The following is a 20,865-nucleotide window of genomic DNA, read 5'->3' on the forward strand; positions in this document are numbered from 1 at the left end:
TGTGACTATTTGAGAGATGAATTTCAGATCCTTCCCGTCTAACAAATGGTCCAGTGTAACCGATCTCCTCTGTTCTGTGCGGTCATCCTCCAGCCATGTCAGAGTCAATGAGTCAACAGCTCTGCTGGGCCTGGCCCAAAGGTTTGCCTTTCACACTCCCTCAGAGTGACGCAGAAATTGTCCAAATCTATCAAAAATAGGAATGGCCGACAGCGTTGCCATGGCAGCGGGTACAGGAATCCATGAGAGTAGGAGTTGTGGTGGTGAAGTGGTGAGTGAATGGGAGGGAGGCCAAGGCTTTGATCATCTTTTATCATTATATAATATGGATTTGCCAAAGATGGAGAGAACATATTTTACATTTGACAGTGTAAGTGCTAGGGGATGGTTAAGAGGCTGGAATCCATCATGGATTGGCCTACGTCAGGTGATCAGGCACGTGATGAGACGGGACTACGAGAAGCTTGGCTGACCCTCCAGCACTCTACTAATGCATCACCCCTATGACTGAGTCTGTCCCTCACTGCATCACCCCCATGTCTGAGTCTGTCCCTCACGGCATCACCCCCATGTCTGAGTCTGTCCCTCACTGCATCACCCCCATGTCTGAGTCTGTCCCTCACTGCATCACCCCCATGTCTGAGTCTGTCCCTCACTGCATCACCCCCATGTCTGAGTCTGTCCCTCACGGCATCACCCCCATGTCTGAGTCTGTCCCTCACGGCATCACCCCCATGTCTGAGTCTGTCCCTAACGGCATCACCCCATGACTGAGTCTGTCCCTCACGGCATCACCTGCCATCTCTGTTCATCAGGACCCTTCCTTGACAGGCCTGCACACACAGGCTCTCCTCCTATATCACACACGCATCACTGCCCAGAATGAAAAACCCAGCCATCTGTGACTCCATATGCACTCTACACAAACCCACCAATCAACACAGCTTGCAAATTCAAACAACAAGAATGGAACAAGTGCTTACCTTGATCAGGGTCGGGAGGCCCAAACTCCAGATCATATCGGAGGATGTAAAAATTATTCCACACGTACAGCTGGTTGTCCCTGGGGTTGTAGTCCACGGCAGTGACATACTGGTACGGATTGGGAAAGAGGATGTCAGTGTACTCTCCCTGGCTGAACTTGGTGTTGTACACGTAGTCGATGTGGCTCTTGCTGGCCTCGCTTTCATTTTCTTCATAGGTGGTGCGTACAACATGGAGTACGCCACACACCATGAAGGCGTTAGATGCAGAGCGTTTGTCATAGGCCGTCTCCCAAGTGGCCTCGAAACGCAGCGTGTACGGGTTCAGCTGGCTGAGGACAATACGGCCGTTGTTCTGCTCCGTGGCGTAGATAACCCACAGACCCCTTTCGTCCACCGCCAGGTCGATGTCTGTCTTCCCGCCCCAACGGTACGGCGAGGTATCGTGGTAGTTGGCGTTGGCAACGATCGCCTCGCCGCTCTTGATCCGGGTACGTAGATCGAACTTGACGATGTTACGCGTACGTTCCTTGTTGAAGAACATAGCGCCATCATAAGCCACAAAGCCAGTACCGTCGACCCGGTGAGGGAGCTTGTATGTGGTGGTCTGTCGACCGTTGCGGAAGTCGTCAAGGGAAGTGTACTCGATGAGGGTGTCTGTGCGATACGGAGTCCAGGGCATAAAGTAGATCTTCTCTCCTGCCTGCAGCGGGTCTTTACACCAGGCTCCTGCCTGTTGCTCTGCCTCAAAGATGAAGGACGGCTCACCGACCGCTTTCAGAGTCCCAGGACAAATGAATACTGCAGAAAGGAGAGCGAGAAACAAAACACAATCAGACAGGGAAAAGCAATTGTTTTTTACGTCGTATGTTAATTTAATCTAGAAGTATTCTGTGGAATCCATGAAAGGTGAGGGGGAAAAACATGTATTTCAGAGGCTTATACATCACAATCTCTTTTGTCAGTGTTGGGGAGCTGGTGTTTCGTGCATAGTTGAGAGGAAAATTAAGTTATCACATAAATGATGATTGGAAATGACCCTGCTCCCTGAGATTTTCACACAGAAAAACAAAAGGAACAGACAAAAAAACGACCAAAAAGGGACCAGAACAAACAGCAAAAGAAGAGGCCCTGCAAATGAAGGAAGACGACAGAGGACACATATTCGGATTGGAATTAGTTTAAATTTGTTGTTCTTTTTTTGTTGGTTTATTTATTTGATTTGGTTTTATTGTTTGTTTGTTTATTTGTTTTGTTTTTTGTTTTGTTTTTTTACTGAGGGGGACATTGTAGCTTTTACCGCCAGTGTTAAAGCCATACCTTTGAAAGTAAACACACAAATACGGTCTATGAATCATGCCTGAGGAAAGAGCTGAGGACACACACAGGACAAGGGCAGAGGGACAGAGCGAGGGAAGGAAGAAAATGCAGGAAAAAGGATGAAAGTGCTGTTTAGGACAAAGAGGATGAAAACCAAAGAAGAGCTACTCCACTGAAGTCACTTAAAATCACTTAGAGACGACCTACTAATGGGTGAGGGAGGCTGAAATCTATGGTATTTCGGTCTTTAGAGCTGAATCAGTTGAACATGTATAATCTGACCACTGGTGGAAGACAAATCACAGACCTCACTCTCCCATTGCTACCATGTGCCTTTAGGTGAAATGACAATGGCCAAATTTACTGTGTGTAATAAAGCACCCGTCGTTTAAGTATAATATAAAACTTGCTTCATGGATTTTGTGTGTTCTACTTTTGTCTCCAGGCTCTTCGAGTTGGACGTCACCAGAAAAAAAATCACTAAACATGACGAGAGAATTTAATTAAAATTTGGAAATGTTCAACCAATCAGGTCAGAATGTTCTGGTAAGTGGACTCAGCTGATGAAGCAGGGCCCGAGTGTGTCTAGAGATCTACGCGCCACAGAGGGGATAAGGGATAAGGGATAAGGGAGTGGAGAGACACAGAACACGGAGCTGAGGACTGAGGCCCAGAGCTGACATTTACCTTTTTGCTCCACTTCTATTTTAAGCATTGAAAAAAAGAGAATGGAAAGAGTGTCAAAGGAGAGAAATAGGAGAGATTTTTCACAGGTATATATACAAACAGAGATAAATGTGTTAAGATAGATAAACTGACAGGGACAGAGTTATATCTAAATACACAAGGATTGAGGCTGGTGGTTACTGCTGCTACATCAGGCGAGTCCTAATCAGGAAGAGACAGAGGTTAGTTAAAGACAGAGGTTAGTTAAAGACAGCTAATGTAACACTGACTCTTGGGAAATTGATGGAGAGATAGGACAGAACAGAAAGCCAGAACAAAAGAGACTGAGTGTACATGTCAGAGAGAGAGAAAGAGAGGAAGAAAGCATAAGAATAAGAGAGACGGGAGGAGGAGAAAGTAGAGAGACAAAGACAGAAGGAGAGAGAGAGAGAGAGAGAGAGAGAGAGATGTTTGAAGCGGAAGAAACAGAAAGACACGGGGGGCATATTAGATGACGAGCTAATTCACAATTTCTTTCAAATGTTCAACATTTAGACTTGAAAAACGCAGCTGTGAGTCTTTTTGTGAAAGTTTTTCAACTAAAACATGTTTCCTTTCTCCTGTTTTTCTTTTTTTGGTCATCTTTGTCCTCAGAGCTGTGACTGATTAAACATGGGTTTGACTTAGCCATCTTTCCAACCATCCACATCCCACAATCAATACGCTCAAAGTGTCTTTTCAAGTGTCAAACTCGCTTTGTGTTCATACACATTCAATGAGAAAAGCACCCATTTCAGACAGAGAAAACCCTGACAAGTTGTCCTGCAATATTTTTTCCCAGCGCGTTGTTGAGAAGAAAATGTTCAATCACGACAAAAATCAATACAAAATGGAGCGATGTCTGTGGTCAAAATACTGCCGTCTAGAAACTCTATATAACATTAATATAGAATAGTCCAGGTACCTCAACTGACCGAAGACAAATGAGAAGATTTTTGAAGAGTTAAGAACATTAGGGAAAAAGAACATCTGGAAATATGATTAAGACTTATATGGATGTCCTGAGTGTTGATACAGCAAACAAATGTAGCCATCAGAGCTGAGAGCTACATAGACAAGGTCCTGTGAACAAACATCTAATGAGGAGAGTTAAAAGGGTTCACGCAGAGACGGCACAACAAGAAAAAAAATAACACACTTACGCAAAAACACAAGAGTAAGATTAATTAGAACATGATCCCACACAAGTTATCCACAGAGACACACTTCTCTTCAACATCACGTACTCTTAAAAGGATGTTAATGAGCATAGTGTTCTGACAGTTTCTGACATACAATGACAGATAGAGGCCTTACGGTTGTTTTTCAGACTAGTCTGTCACACACACAGACGCACTCTAACACACACAGACGCACTCACACACACACACACAGACACTCACACACACAGAAACAGACTCTCACACACATAGACACACTCACACACACTCTCACACAGACACATTCTCACACAGACACATTCTCACACACACACAGGCACACTCACACACAGACACACTCTCACACCGACACACTGACAATATGAGTTTGATTTGTAAGGACAGGACAAGGTAACAGTGTTACTCACTGTAGGGCACACACTCATACTGGACCTCCAGGTACTTGTAAGTCCCAGGACAGGGATCGGGAAAGACATCTGATCCGGTTACAACCACGCACTGCGTCCGATTGTTGCACCTGTAGGACGAGACAGAGATTGGAAGCCAAAGAATTAAAATCCAAAATAACAAATGTGAGTATCATAGTGGAGTGTGTGGGTCTAAGTAAGGTACAGCTGTGTATCTGAAATGCTGGGTTGGCACGTCTGGGCAACATGTCTGCACACAGTGAAAGATAACAAACCACCACAAGAAAAGAGAAAACAAAAAGGCCGAAAAGACTATCTGAAATTCAACTATTTTGAAAAAGAGCAAATACTAAACACACGCGCGCACACACACACACACCAGGGATGCAACGGTACAGTGGGCCCTTGGTTTGGTATGTATAATGGTTTTTGGGGTACGTTAACGGTATGGTTTCAATATCTTTATATTTAAGAAAAAAACATAAACACATCACCTTTTAAACAATGAACTCTTTATTTTTCCTCCTGACAAATAAAACTTTCCATTCAGAAAAAAAAAATGGCAGCATGACTGACTAGGCCGACAGTGGCAAAGCAATGCTTGCACACTGTACTTACGTTATTCTTACCCATGTCATCGTATTGAATGCTGAATCCAAAATGTTCTCACACGGCGGATTTCTACGACGGAGTATTAGGGCCACAATGAGGAAAAAACATTCTGAGGTTTCCTTAGGGATCAATAAAGTATCTATCTTTCTATCTTCTGAGATTTCGAGAATAAGGTCGTAATATTACAAGAATAAAGTCGTAATATTACAAGAAAAAAGTCATAATATTACGAGAATTATGTCATAATTTTAGGCTACATGTTATTTTTGAGGGGAAATATCAGAAGAGCAGCCTGCCGCCTGCGTTAAAATGAGGAACATGGAGCATCTTGAAAATATACTTTAGTATATTTACGTGAGACAAACAGCAGTTGCCAGAAGCAGGCTGAGGCTGCCATTGACTGTCCTCTCGCCCGTTTTGTTGGTTGCTAGTAATATATTTTCCTAAAAATTATGTTAATTCCCACAAAATTTTATCCTTGTAATATTATGATTTTTCTCATAAAATTGCGACTTTATTCTCGTAATATTACAGCTTTTCTTTTGAAATATGAATTTATTCTCGTTAAATTACGACTTTATTCTCGTATTACTATGACTTTATTCTCAGTTATGACTTTATTCTTGTAATATTATGACCTTATTCTTGAGAATAAGGTCATATTCTTGTAATATTACGACCTTATTTTTTTCCCTCGATGTAGCGCTAATATTCCATCATAGATTTGAAAGACGGCGGTGCCTCTTCAAATTTGCTTTTCTCTGTCTAACTAGCACTCGCCATTGTCACATTGGAGCTGAGAGAATATTTGTTTTCAGTCTTCCCCCTCTTCTCCAGCTTGTATTTGCATACAGAGTGCTGACAGGTTCCAGTGAAATTCTGAAAGGCTCCAGAGATGTTTTGCAGATCTGTACAATGTGCATGTAGTCTGCAGCGCAATAAGCAAGTTTTGGAAATTACAGGAAAATGACAGGCATATTGTAATACCGCAGTTCACATGTGTGCATTGAACCGCGGGGGCGTACCGTATGGTTCAACAACATACCGTGTATTGTTGCAGTACACACACACACACACACACACACACACATAGACACACACAGTTTTCCATGGCTTAGGAGAGTCAGTGACTTTCGAGGTGACCTTGGCAATGATGTTGGTGAGCTTTATGAATAAAAAATGGGAGCCATAGTGTGTGCGTTTGTGATTTTTGCGTGAGCGAGTGTGTACAGGTTTTCAGAGTGATAGACAAGACAGACTGGGTTTGAGTAAATACAAGATGAAATTGGCCAAACTTCAATCAAGCCTTCTCAATAGTACAGGGTATTGGTACAGCAAGGGAGGCAAACAGATCCTCCCCAAAACAAATCTAATAAAAAGGTCTTTCAACAATTGGGAAAATGTTGATAAATATTTTAGGGGGTCAAAAGTAAAGTCAAACAACTTTTCTTAGAGAAATGTTGGATAAAAACATTGAGGGAATATGCCTGCCTAAGATAAAGTGGCAATTCGGGTGAATGAATGAATGAATGAATGAGCGAATGAATGAATGAGTGAATGAGTGAATGAGTGAATTAGTGATCTGCTAGGTTACACTAATGTTTGGCCACGATCAGGGTGAGGGGGTGTAACACAGAGAGACGAGACAGTTACAAGACACTTCCAGGCAGTTTCTCATTCCGTGGTTTTAACCAACTATACAAATCAAGTTCAACAAGATCCCTCCAAAACCAGACGAGAGGAGAGAATCTAAAGAACATTCCAAAGCAGACACTGAAACAGAGATTCAATAACCTCAAAAAAGGAAAAAAGAAATAATCTACATCAAGTATGAATTCCTGTCAGAGGCCATGTGTCGCTTTAATTACGATAAAATACCGTAACATTTCTGTCCTTTAAAACGACGTCTCCGTTCTGCTAACACATCATCCAGAGGGGACCAGGAGACAGCTCTCCGCAGACAGCAGTGACTGAGAGACGGTTGTAGCTGAGAGCAACCTAAGAGCTCCAGACAGGAAATATTAATTAAGAGAAATTTCATTATCCTCTGCCTAAGGCTACAACTGCAAGTCACCCTGAAGGGGAGGACTGCAGCTTGGAAGCATGGAAAACCCTGGAGATCTTCCTGTTCCATATTCAGAGGAAGAAAGTCTGGTTTTCTTCAGAAATTTTTTGCTCGTCTCCAATGACAGGTCAAAGGCAAGACGATAAGACAGATCTAAATAACAAACAACAAACTAACTTATTTGTAACACAAACACTAAGCAGTGAGCAGTGAAATGGAGCCTCTACATTTAACCCATCCCAACATCAGTGAGCACACACACACACACACACACACTATGGGCCAGGAGTAGTGGGCAGCCACTGTCGCCAGTGCCCAGGGACCAACTCCAGGTGTTTTTGCCAGTGCCTTGGTCAGCTAACCAAGTGCTACCCACTGAGCCACAGTGAAGCACTTAGATCTGTTTGTTAAAATGTTGCAAAAGCCATAAAAAATCATTTCACTTGGATACTCTCAGTCATACCTTATTTTCACACTTGCTTAAGAGCACAAACTGAACCACGTTCACTCAGCGCTCTTTCCATTTTACTTTGACTGAGGTAAGCATTGCTCTGACAGGAGCCTTGAGTTATTCCCACAAAGACACAGCCTTAGCAGACTTAAGGTTTCTAATACACATTAAAGACCGTAGTTTCTTCACAATTTTTTTCCCCTCAGGGCAGTTTATTTTATTTTTTTTCCTCTGGGCAGTTTGTTTGTTTTTTCTCAGGGCAATTTGTTTGTTTGTTTCCTCAGGGCAGTTTGTTTGTTTGTTTGTTTGTTTGTTTTCCTCAGGGCAGTTTGTTTGCTTTTTTTTCTTCAGGGCAGTTTGTTTGTTTGTTCGTTTGTGTTTCCTCAAGGCAGTTTGTTTGTTTTCCTCAGGGCAGTTTGTTTGGAGCTGAACCCAGCCTGACTCTGTCTGGCCTCATCTGAGATGAAAGAGTGACACTGAAACATTTTCTCGTTTGGGAGTCTGCACACACACCCCACACAGAGGCATTTGGCAACCAGGACAAAAACTCCTAAAGAGGCTGAAACCATTGAAAAACATTTCACGTTGTATCTGGACGTTTCTGTTATTTTGACGACGTAATCTGACTCTCCTACAGATTGAAATGAGTCCCAGAAAGGCTTTTGTTCTACCCATGGATCTAATGCACCCGCACCGAGACGGCTGGTCCTTCATCTCGAACGGGAGAAGTTTCTAACACTTGATGGACTGAGGTAGCAGGAGCTGTCAATCATAAAGCAATACCACCCTGAGGAGAGCCTTTGATATGGAGAGGTTTATGTAAATCAGCTCTGTCGATAAGGAGTTCCACAATTTGATTTCTCTGTCTTTGACCATGAACACTGCTGAATATTCATGACAAGGAGCAATGGCTGTGCCAGATTATATATTAATTACTTAGACAAAGTTTAAAAAGTCACACACATTGACTTTGTCACTCTCCAACTTTGGCATCTCAGACACGGCATGTTTTTTGGGTTTTTTTCCCTGTCCAGATCACCAGGGGTGAACACTTGACAAACACGTCTCTTTGTCAGGCAGTGAATCTTTCTGACTGATGGTTCCAAAGACTAGTTTAAAGTCTACAGCACTAGTTACAATCTGGCTCCACCCTCAGGAGTTTACGTGGTGCTTGAGACTAAAGAATACTAGAATTCTTGCAGGGAGACACCGTAGCAGCCGCAAAGACAGTCGACAGAGCGTAACTTACATGCTTCCTCATGTCTAAACAGAAAGCACGCTGCACTAGAAAAGCTTTGTTGAATTAAGCCCATCCATACAGCTTCTGTGAGGCACCATACAGTAGCCGCCATGCTGCAGGGCTAGCACTGTGTTTGAGTACACCAAAGACCTTTGCCATGTCAGAGGAAATGTTCATCTGGGCTGTTTAAAACATACACCAACATCTAGCACAATACAGAGGTCAATACAGAGGTCCTGTGTGTGCATGTGTGCATGTGTGCCTGTGTGCGTGAGTGTGTGTCTGGCAGGGACAGAGAAGTATCCAGGGAGAACCATGCAAGCCTGAGTGTAACTAATATAGATGGCGGCGAGACAGCCGCTTTCAGCATCGGTTTTAAAGAGAGGAGGAAATACAAACAAATTATAGGAGATTTTTGAGGAGTGGAAAAGTTCAGTATGAATGAACTATACTCTGCTGTAAGGTGAAGTTGACCTAATTTGTCTTAGACATACAACCCCCCCCCCCCCCCCCCCCCCCCCCCAAAAAAAAAACCAAACACAGTGGACTTTATGAAGTGGTATATCAGTGGAAGCTTTAGACACTGGACTAAAGAGTCTGGGGAGATGAACTCCAGAGGACGAAAGGAACTGAGCCAAGTGTGAATGGAGTAGTCAAGTAGTCCTGTCCACTAACTCTGGCCTTGTGAGGCTGAAAACATCTTTAAAAATATCCATAGATTACACAACAGTCTCCTGAGCAGTAACAAGCTGCCACAAAACAACTGCTCTGCCTCTTTCCTCTATCTGGATTTCAGTTGGAGGGCAGGAAATGAAGACCACATTTCAAGCCTGAGTGCCGGGCTGCTCTTTACCTTTGAGATATGATTTTGTAGGCATCAGGGAGGTAGCAGTTGGTATTCTCCATCTGGAAAGGGTCAGCGTCACAGATCTTATCGTCCGTCCGTCCGTAGTTGGCCGTCTCAATCATGATTACATCACTCCCCGGGCAGCGCAGGTCGATGGGATAGCCCTCACAGGACAACTCACGCCTGACCAGGCCAAAGGGCAGAGCCGCCCGACTGAAGGCTACCAGAGAGAGACAGAGAGAGTTGACAGTAATCAGCAATAAAATAACCCATTCATACACACTTGTCACAGACAACACTTAAGCAAGAGAGAGTGAGAGACAGAGAGAGAGAGAGAGAGAGAGAGAGAGAGAGATCTTTTTTGTGCTATTTCATTGATCTTCTGCCATGTGTTTACCTTTTCTTGCAGATGGACAATTGCGTGCAGAGTTTGTGTATATTTCAGTGAATTTCTAAATGAGACAAGTCGTCCAAAGAGAGGACCTAAACTTCCTGACGCTATAAGATGATGAACAACTTATTAGCAGTATTTTTATACAGGAGCCACAGACTGGCACACGGTCCACTCTGAGTCAAACTGAATACACTGCAATGAAACCATGTGGGGAAAATCAGCACAGAACAGGTTTTTCCTCACAACCAAACATGAAATACTAAAGCATGGAATAAAACTGGAATGGAAAAACACCAAAAATGGACAAACACAACAAAACAACAAACAAATAAAGAAACAAGAGCATGAAGCTCAGAGAAGAATAATGAAGTCCTGTCTCACAAGGGAAGGCCAATCTAAATGAAGAGGCCAGTCAAACTAGCTCTAACAACCTGTGGGAATACGTTTTTCTCTTCTACTGTAACACTGACATAAAACACTGGGTGAAACATGAACACTGCCGAGAATCACAGAATGAGTGGCCAGAAACCAAAGGCATTATATAAACAGAAATAAATTGAAAGTTAAACTGAATTTTGTTCTGTCACGAGCAAAACAGTTCTCAGGAATGAACAATTAAAAGGATTGATGCATGTGTCTGGGTTTTAATGATGGGCATGAACCCACATGTCACCAAGAAGACAATAAAAGTTTGTGTACTTATTAAAAAAGGCATGTAAATTTAGATATTAACTGCTTGCCAGTGAGCACCACTGTGATACTCATTTTCTTAACATTCACATAGTGTACCTTATATTCTGCTGTTCAAAAAATAAATAATTTTAAATAAATAAATAAAGAGAAATGAAAAAGTAAAAGGTCAGGGCAGCACAGAGATGCTCAATGTAAAATGTTTATGACTTGAACGGAGAGTAAAGCATATTAAAGAGTTCATCCTAAATCCCAGAAAACAAGTTTATCAAGAGAACATAAAAACACCATTGTTCAATTAATTTAAACCTGAAAGTCTCAGTGAATGCGGTGCCTCTGTAGCTGGTAAAATGGACATACTCTGTGATTAATTACCGTCTGATGTTGTTTCTTAATTCACTTTACAACTGTTTTATATCGACATTACTATATATGTACACATAATATCAGAAAAAATGTTACTATCATAACAACCAAAACATTGGAGTTACAACACTGCAGCACCATCCTAAATTGTTAGCCATCACATCCTCCATACCTTCATGAGAAAACCCCACACTTCTCAAATCAACTGGGTCACTTGTTAACGCACATGGGCTTACTGAGTGTGTGTTTTCCATAACTACAGCCGCAGAGAGAGAGAGAGAGAGAGAGAGAGAGAGAAGGGGGGGGGGGGCATGGAGGGTGGACAATGAGAGGAAGAAAAAAGCGTATCCTAGCAGCATGAAGTGTAATTTTAGCCATTATACAGTGCTGGAAATCGACAGAGGCACTATGTGGAGTCCACACAGGAGGCAAAATCTATAAGCCAGGCTCGTCAGACTTGAGTGTTGCCAAACAGCCATGCTTAGGGGGAAAATTAACTATTTTGCTCGATTGTGTTCCCCTTCAACAAATTATTTGAAAAGGCTGTTTTTCCAACTGAGAAATACACTCTCAGACAGTAACTGCTATGCACAGAAAGACACAGAAAGAAAGAAAGAAAGAAAGAAAGAAAGAAGAGTTTGCTATGACATTCAGAAACAGTGTAGAGCGGGTGTCAGAGAGCATGGTTCACTTGCTCAACTGCCAATAAGCACTTATTACGCAATAACTCTTACCATAGGTGTTTTCCTGCTCTTATCCATATACAATGTTGAGAGGGAAAGACTTGTGCCATGTGATCGTCTCATTTAGCACTCCTGCACTAATTCCCTCAACACAGACATCAGGGGAGGTCAGACAGCCCACACAACCATTAGCCTGTGCCAGACACAAATGCTGCCGCTGTTCTCAGCCTGTCCACTGCTCACCCTTAACAACACTCATTCCTAACCCACGTCACATCATGCATACAAACCCAGACTCACACCCAGGGGCAAGCTGACCTTCACCAACACGCACACAAAACTTCTGGATTTACTGATATCCTAAAGAAAAAAACAATTCTGCTTACAGAAAAAACAATTCTGAACACATTCGATGGATCAGACTGCTCTACAACAGCACAAAACTCCTACTACAGAAACCACAGCCCAAAGACATCACACTCCATCATTCCATACAAGTTTTTGGAAGAATGAATCAATGAATGACACATTCATGACCATTTGACAAACCAAATGAGCATACTTAAAAGGGTTTAACATACGTAGACTCAGCTGACCTTACATTATTAGTGATCTCATTCTTACAGCAAAATCATAATGTTGTATTACTACCTACTGTCTAAAACTCAGGATTTTAACAGGGCTAAAAACACTCTAAATGGAAGTTTCATTTCTTTTACTAATCACAGTTTGCAACAAGCTTCTCCATTCACACTGCCTATTACTTATTACCTAATGTTCATACTCTGTACACAAGGTAGAAAAGGAAGAGTTGTCTACAGAAAAAAAGCTAACATAGTCTAACCAGCAAAAGTTCTGGCACAAAATCAAAATCTTTGCATGAACAACAATATCTTTTGTGTGTGACAAAACTACAGAGTCTTGTGATGTTTTTTTGATAGGTAAACAGTCCAGCATTCTCAGAGTTTTATTCAGCATACAACTTGAAGCGGCTCAGAGAACACACTGGGAGCAGCTACGGTGCAGAGCGCTATCTCTGTCTGTCATTCATTGATACGTGAGAGGTGAGCTGGAAGAACACACCCCTGCCTTTGGTTAGAGCCTCCAGTGACTACAGCCATCCATAACTTCATTAAAGAGCTGTCCAGAGAGGTGTGGGAGCCAAAACCAGAGTGCTCCCTCTGCTCCACCAGCAAGGACTGATGGCTGGTGTGGTGGTCGTTTCTCACTGAGCAGTATGACAGCTTTATCACATTGAAACAGAAAACACTGAGAGAAAGAGAGAGTGAGAGAGAGAGAGAGAGAGAGAGAGAGAGAGAGAGAGGGAGGCTGCGTTTGTAGCTTCGCGAGAGAAAATGTCGTATGGTCTTTGACGCAAAACCACCTCTCCCAACCTTTCTCTCCTGCTCTTCACCAAAGAACAGTATGCCACATCCATCACAAGTATGCGGTCCTACTGCAAACAGCTTGTCAACACAGGCCGAGCAATAGATGACGCCTTAGGCCTGAGTGCTACTCTCCCCCCGCCTGTCTGAGCCCACCCCCCGTGTCCGAGAGCTGCAGTGGGTGTGAATGAACGGCTAAATCAATACTGGAGGAGAAGGAGATTCTGAACAGTAATTACACTGTTATTCAGGTCTGGGCACAGTCACCTCAGATTAGCATTTTTCTTCTGCCTCAGGCCAGTTTTGTGTATTAAAGTTTAGTGAACAGCCTGTAAAATCAGAACTGCCACTGGTGGTTTTCACCACAGGCTTCCCAAGAGAAGACTATATCAATACACACCACTGGGCCTTTAACACAGTGTGGTGGTATGTTAAAACTCATCTAGTGTTACTGGACTATGATTGACATTTGTGAATATGCAGGAGCACTGTTTTTTTTTGTGTGTGTGTGTTGTTTGCTAGCTCCTCTCTTGGTGCCTTTGCAAAGATACATCACATCATGCTCCTTGTCCCAGTTGATTCTTGAAATTCTGCCTTAACTCAAGTGATGTGTTGGCAATGGCTGAGACTTCCGCTCAAAGGGAAGAAAAGCGGAAAAGAAAGAAAGAAAGAAAGAAAGAAAGATAGAAAGAAAGAAAGATAGAAAGAAAGAAAAAAAGAAAGAAAGAAAGACAACAATGTCTCGAAAGTCCCTTAAGGTGAAAGCCCAGGCCAGGATCTCTCTTTATCTCACTGTCTCTTTTTGAATAAGATCATGTTAAGGGGGCATCGTGGGCCATAAATAATATATTACATAGAATGGTCAATCCCATTACCATGGCAACCATGTTGGCAATGCTGTAATTGGCTGTTATTCCCCTAAACCCCACCCCTCTCTATTCTCCTGGCCTTGCTGACATAGAATCTTATCAGGCATTCTGGTCAGTGGAGAAAAGTAGCTTTTCTTTTGCCTCCTCCCGTCCACCTATCTAAGCCTGCGAATGAGCCGAGCAGAGCAGCCACACAGCCCAGCACTGCTGCACAATGTCTCACACATTCAGAGCCGTTCCCCTTTCTTTTGGTCGCTGGACCATACTTTACGAGTACAAATCCTCTCTCGACAATACAAATTTTGTTTTTTATCAACACCCTTAAAATTGGCTGTGGCACCAAAGGCTCAGATGAATGCTTTTGGGAGGAAGAAAACAGAGGAAAAGAGAAAAACATAAAGCAGACGTAGCCTTATGGGACTCTGTCACAGTTGAGGGAGCTTAGGTATTGGATAACCGTGACTGAGAAGGACAGACAAAAGTGTAAGTACATTTCATCTCTCCACTGGAGTTGGCCAATACCAGGCCAGTGCTGACCCATTCCACACTTGTCTTCAGCAGGAGTCTCTCCGTGGGCTCTGAGCACTGTCATTAAGAGCTAAATCTGTCACCAATTCTGCCACTCTCAGTTCTCTCACATGACAACATCAGACAAACACAGTAGGCCCCAAAAATCTCATCTGGCTAGGGGAAAAAGCGGGTTTCCCTGGTGATGGGGCAGAGTGGACTGGGACATTTCCAGACAGGGGGTCCAGGCGTCACATGATGCTTGTCACCCTGTATTACCATGCCTTTGCTTGGTCTTTGTCGGCTGTGGTAACAGCAAACAGCTGCATGCAAATCCACCACCACGCCAGCTCCTATTGTTCTCCATTCAAGCCTTGACAAGGAAGTTTCCCTCAGAGTGGGGGAAGTTGGGGGCATGGGGGAGGAGGGTGGAGGGTGTAGGGGGGTGGGGCATGGGGGAGGAGGGTGCAGGGTGGAGGGTGTAGGGGGGTGGGGCATGGGGGAGGAGGGTGGTTGTTGCCTTTGGCCAGGGAAGAAAGGCCCCACTGCAGGCTCAGCAGGGGCTCCCTGAGTGGTGTTTGCATTTTTTTTCTTGTAGTCTCATTCTCAGTATCATTTGCTCCTGACATTGTCATGAGAAGAAAAGATGGTGAATCTTGGAGTTAAGCACTGCACTTATGCTTCTGTAATCCAATATCAGGAGCAGGGGAGAGGTGTGAGCGGAGGAGATGTTTGGGGATGAAGACAAGTTTTCCAAAGGAAAAGAGAGACAGGTGGGGGTGGGGGGTGATCAAAAACATATTCAAAATACCTCTCATGAAAAAGCAAAAATATAACAAAATATAACACACCCATGCACACACACAAAATGAAATTAATAAAATAACAGAGTTACCATGTCTCTTCATAGGAGACACTGCAGTGATATTCAAAACACAAAGCACTTAAGGCCTTGTGCTTTTCTTTTTAATGTGCTACAACAAAACAGAATACTAGATAAACCTAGTGTCACCAAAAAGCTACTAAACATATTTTTTGTTCAATATGAACAGGTGAAACAGTTTTCCTAACAAAATATTCCTCTGGTAAAATGATGTTAATAGGCTTATGCAAATAAAGAGACATTTGTTCTCACAATGTGTCCAATGTTAGGGCCCACTCTAAATTTTGTCCCCGGTCAGACATTTGAGAATTATCTGTTATTGATGTAGCCATGGCTGGAGAAGGGTTCAGCAACACCAGGCCTGCGTGAGGGGCGCAAGGATACATCCCTCCCTGGCTGTCTCGTGTTACACTAATTCCATTCTGCACAACTCCACTATGAAAGCCAGATGAGACAGCTAACCCTGAAGGATAGAAAAACAGCATTCCTGTTTGGGTATTTTTGAGAAGTTCCAACCTTAATGTTTTGAAAAATGGCACAGGCGAAAAAGGTTTATGGAGAGAACCATCTCATTTTGGTTTCCTAATTCATCTGTGTTGCCGTGAACACAGCTCACTGCTGCTCATTCAGGTATCATAGGAGTTGTATTCCACCCAAAACTAACTTCAGCAGGACTTTTAAAGGGGCCTGACACATTAAGCATGTTCACTCTTGTCTTGTCTTGGCTGGAGTCAGGTGTTGCTGCAGCTGAACTGAAGTGGGTCTTGTGGTGGAACAGACACCTGGATTCCTCACTTCTGTAAACAAGAGCACTCTGGTGTAAAGGTATGTAAGATTAACCTAGCCTGGACCCAATCTCTCACCTGAAAGTAAATTAATAAAAAAGGGGGGACGGTCTGATCTCGCTTGCACACAAATACAGAGGTCTTAATCTGCTGTTACGTAGTTGAAGTCAAATTCAACCAGAACACAGCGAGTTGGTTCAGAATGTGCTGTTCGATCAGACAGCTCCTTTCAATTCTCCCCATTCAGACCCAATGCAGGAACATCTGCTGTGCCCAAAGGAGCCAGCCTGTCTGAGAGACTAAACATATGCCCACTTGGCCTTGAAAGCAAAAACAACAACAACGGAAATCTACTTAATATGGCTGGTCTTATGGTGCTTTGACAAACTTGTTTAATCTGAAGATCATTTCCCTATTAATCAGTTGTCTGACCTCTGACCTCCTCCTTCTCTTGCTATTAGAAAGCATTTTCTGAAGCAAGGAGGAATCATAATGAAACATATGTTCATAATCCGCTGAGGATTACAGAGGTAATCCATATCCCAGAGGTAATCCATAGCCCAGCTTGTCCTGAAACCCTTCTCAGTCAGGAAACGAGAGGCCATTCAATTCCTTGCCACTCCTATTCTCTTAACTCTCCACACTCATGAAGATTCTGCCATTTCAGACTTTACACACATTCGTTAGCAGAAACTACAGGTCAATTGCTGCAAACTGAACTGCTCAAATGTTCACACAGTTGTGCATCATAATAATACAATGAATCATTTAATACTTAAGAGCGCACTAATTCAGTGAAACTGGATTTAAAAAAAAAAAAAAAATTTACAAAAGTTCTGCTGGCTGGTCTGTTCAGCACCATCTTCTCCCCCTCTCTGGATATTTACAAAATACAAGTCATTCTTAAAGCTTTCTGAGGCCAATTTTTCTTTAAGAATAAAAGGAGTTTTGTGACTCACTGAACGTTACAATAAAAATTTGTACCGAGCAAGAAGAATGTCAACGTGGTAATTTGCTCACTGTCGAGAGAGGACAGAAAGATTGGACTGTCTTTTTTTTGTTTGTTTTGTTTGTTTGCTTGCTTGTTTTCAACATTATTCTTTTTTCTTCTTGACTGGTCACAGTTGAGGCTGTCAAACACAAAAACAGCAATTCCTCAGTACGAAAACGTTTCAAGGTGGTCACGGCACCAGTCTCTCTTCAGAAAGAAAATAACCCAACTATTCACATCTCCTACCTGACCCGAGTCCTCAACAAAGCACGACACCTGGCTAATCTAATTTGTCCAGTTTGAAGACGTTTGTGATAACTACTCCATTAAAAGACAGAACAAAATGTATGAGAGGAACAGAACTTAAAACATCCCTAAACACAGACGAAACAGTGTCATTCAAAAAGCCGCAAAAGCCCAGGAGATACCTATATGTTTGATCGTCAAATGAAACATTTTTAGTCAAAACACTATGTGCTAATTTACCTTTATGGCAATTTAAATATACATACTAAAGAGGGGAAAAACCACAAAAAATGTTTTATTCTGTTTCATGACAGCTGAATCTCATTAATCTGTAGTGAACTAATTAACACTAGATGAACTTTTGGAAAAGCTATGACACAAGTCTGCATAATGTCACTTGAACAGGCAAGCTAATGGGAGAAAACTCATCCGCCTCTCCCCTCCGTGTCTCATTACTGCTCTCTCCAGTGTTTGAACGCTCTGAGTGTGAATGCTTTATTTGTCATTCAGTGAAGATTCTTTGCTTCAGTGCTTTGATTCTTTGCTATTGTGAATGATTTTATATACAAACCTTCTCTACTTTGCTCCGCTCTGCCCTTGTGAGCTTAACGTCCCACATTCAGCATCCTTTAACCCCCCCTTCGAATGAGTCTTTTTCAAACTGCATACACAACACCCGGTATAACTGGTACACATACATACCTCTCTCCATTAAACTAAACAAACAAACTAAAGAAAAACATATTTATGTCAACAAACCAGTTCACTGTCTTTATGAGAAATCACAAAGAGCATGAGTGACTCAAAAGAGACAGTTATCCACACATGTGACAAAAGCCACAGGTTCTAGGCCGAGATCTCTCTGAATAAGGCTGCTCTCTCTGGCTCACCAAGTACACATTTCTTTCAACGTGAATTATGGCAAACTCAGACTCACAACTAAACACAACCCAGTCAGACTCACAACTAAATACAACACAGTCATACTCACAGAAAAACACAACACAGTCTGACTCGCAACTAAACACAACACAGTCAGACTCACAACTAAACACAATCCAGTCAGACTCACACAAAAACGGAATACAGACTCACAGAAAAATGGAAAACAGTCTTACTCACAGGAAAACACAACACACTGACTCACAGAAACACAATCAGACTCACAGAGAAACACAACACACTCTGACTCATAGAAAAACACAACACAGTCAGACTCACAGAAAAACACAACACGGTCAGACTCACGACTAAACACAACACAATCAGACTCACAAGTAAGCACAACCCAGTCTGACTCACAGAAAAACACAACACAGTCTCACTCACAACTAAACACAACATGGTCAGACTCACAGAAAAAAAAAAACACAACCAGGACTTAAACATCATAGGTTCAGATGATAAATATCGCGGGTACAGATGAACAGTTTACGGCAAGCATTTGAAGTGTCCACCACTCACTCACTCACTCAATCATTCTATCACTCTATTTTGTCTATCTCTCTAGACTCTATCTTCTTCCCCATCCTGATTGACTAGAGATGACCTTGTGCATGCGCCTCTTCCCTTTTTAGGAGGTTGGTGCAGGGGGACAAGTATGTCATCTCTCCAGAGGCCTTGCTGATGGACGGGCTGCTGTCCGTCCCCTTGATAAGTACGTCTGGCCCAGCCACTCCACTCAGGGAAAACACTACATGCAGGGGGTCAACAGAAGCAATACAGGGCAAACAAAAACCATCTTTGTCTGCCTGACTTAGGTGACATTTCTACACCCCCCCCCCCACTGCAGTGTATTTGGCCGTGGTGGGGATGGGGTCCTGTGCACTGAGGGAAAAGGGCCCAAGACAATCTAGACCTGTGAGCATATGAGGCACAGAGGCCTGGCTTGGCTGACAATTCCACTCACAACCATGGCACAAATACTACAATACATTTAATTAAAATCACATCTAACAGTATGTTCCAAATTTTCTCCCGTCTTTCTTCCATTATTATCTTTTTTTTTAGTCAGTCATTTAAAAATAAATTCATTAAAACTCATCTAAAACAAATTAAAACTATATATCAGGACATCTAAAACATTAGCATTTAGTCACAACAGATAAAAACTTTCCTTCAACAGATAAATATTTTCCTTCACCTGCTCATTGGTTAGTTTAATTAAATCTTTGACAAACATCATTTGTTGTTGCTATGTATTCCCTTACAAACATGTATAACAAAGATTAGATAAAACAAAGTTATATAATATAAAGTACAATAAACATTCACGTAACGTATATCTCAGACTCAATGACATTTACTGAAAGAGGAAAATGATGAGAATTTTTTTTTCCTCTATGTAATCTGCTAGCATCTTAGGTGTCCTGTGTCGTATAAATATTGTTTTACAGGCAATATCATTTTTGTTGCGAGCCAATGCTGACAGCTTGATGAAGCCTAAAAGCTTCCTCTCCAGATTAAATGCACTGCTTTGTCATAACAGTTGTCTGGTGAGCCAACCACAGGAAGGGAAGTCCCGAGTCAGAGCTTATAGGAAAGCAAAGTGTTAGTTTACATGTCCCCTATTTTTACTAGACATTATCTACAGATAAAAAGCAGACGGCTCTATTATTAAGAGAAAGCTCTTGGTTGGGTGGGGGGCAGGGTGGTGGGGAGGTCTGTCAGGAGGCCTGGGACGGGTGCAGAAAGCGTAAGTGGGCAGTAATCCTGAGGTGCATTGCCTTAACGCCAGGTGGTGAGAATGGACTTTGTGGCTGTGGAGCCGTCAGGGGGGAGATTTAGGATGAGCTTAGTGCCCAAACTCAAACTGTCAAGAGCCATGTCTCCCAACCCTTTAGAGACATGCAGCAATCCGTTCATCTCCGACGACATAAAACTAGGGGTTTTACTATCAGATGTAAACAGACAATAAAGTGTATTCGACTCCGGGAGCCCTGGTGCTCCACCATGAGCTCTTAAATCCACTGGGCTTGTGGGAACTTTTGTCCTGATCAGGGGTTTATCCAGCCCTGTTCAGCGACTAAATCTCTGCCTGACGCCCCCTCCCCTCTCCCCCAGGCCTAATATTACCTCTCATCCCTGCTTCCTCCTTCAGTGACCAAAAAAAAGAATCATGCTTATGCTGTCAGCTTAAAGGTCGTCTTCCTCTGGAATTCACATTGTTCTTGCACTGTGGCCATGTTTCCCCAGGTTTTGTTTTCACTCCGTTCAGTTTTCTGGTTTTATTCCAAGTGGTCACATTATGAGTGA

The 20,865-nt window shown here is 42.7% G+C and overlaps 1 protein-coding gene across 1 annotated transcript in view; it reads right to left on the reverse strand.

Moving 5' to 3' along the window:
- Positions 1-20,865, reverse strand: part of adgrl2b.1 (adhesion G protein-coupled receptor L2b, tandem duplicate 1) — a 76,060-nt gene that overhangs the window by 45,509 nt on the left and 9,686 nt on the right. The window contains exons 4-7 of the mRNA XM_030774827.1: positions 9,818-10,093; positions 4,597-4,706; positions 2,991-3,005; positions 984-1,784 (exon numbers count right to left, since the gene is read on the reverse strand). Of these exons, the coding sequence (XP_030630687.1) occupies positions 984-1,784; positions 2,991-3,005; positions 4,597-4,706; positions 9,818-10,093 (1,202 nt within the window). The remainder of the gene's footprint in view (positions 1-983; positions 1,785-2,990; positions 3,006-4,596; positions 4,707-9,817; positions 10,094-20,865) is intronic.

This window comes from Chanos chanos, chromosome 5 (assembly GCF_902362185.1).
Source record: "Chanos chanos chromosome 5, fChaCha1.1, whole genome shotgun sequence".
Lineage (NCBI taxonomy): Eukaryota > Metazoa > Chordata > Actinopteri > Gonorynchiformes > Chanidae > Chanos > Chanos chanos.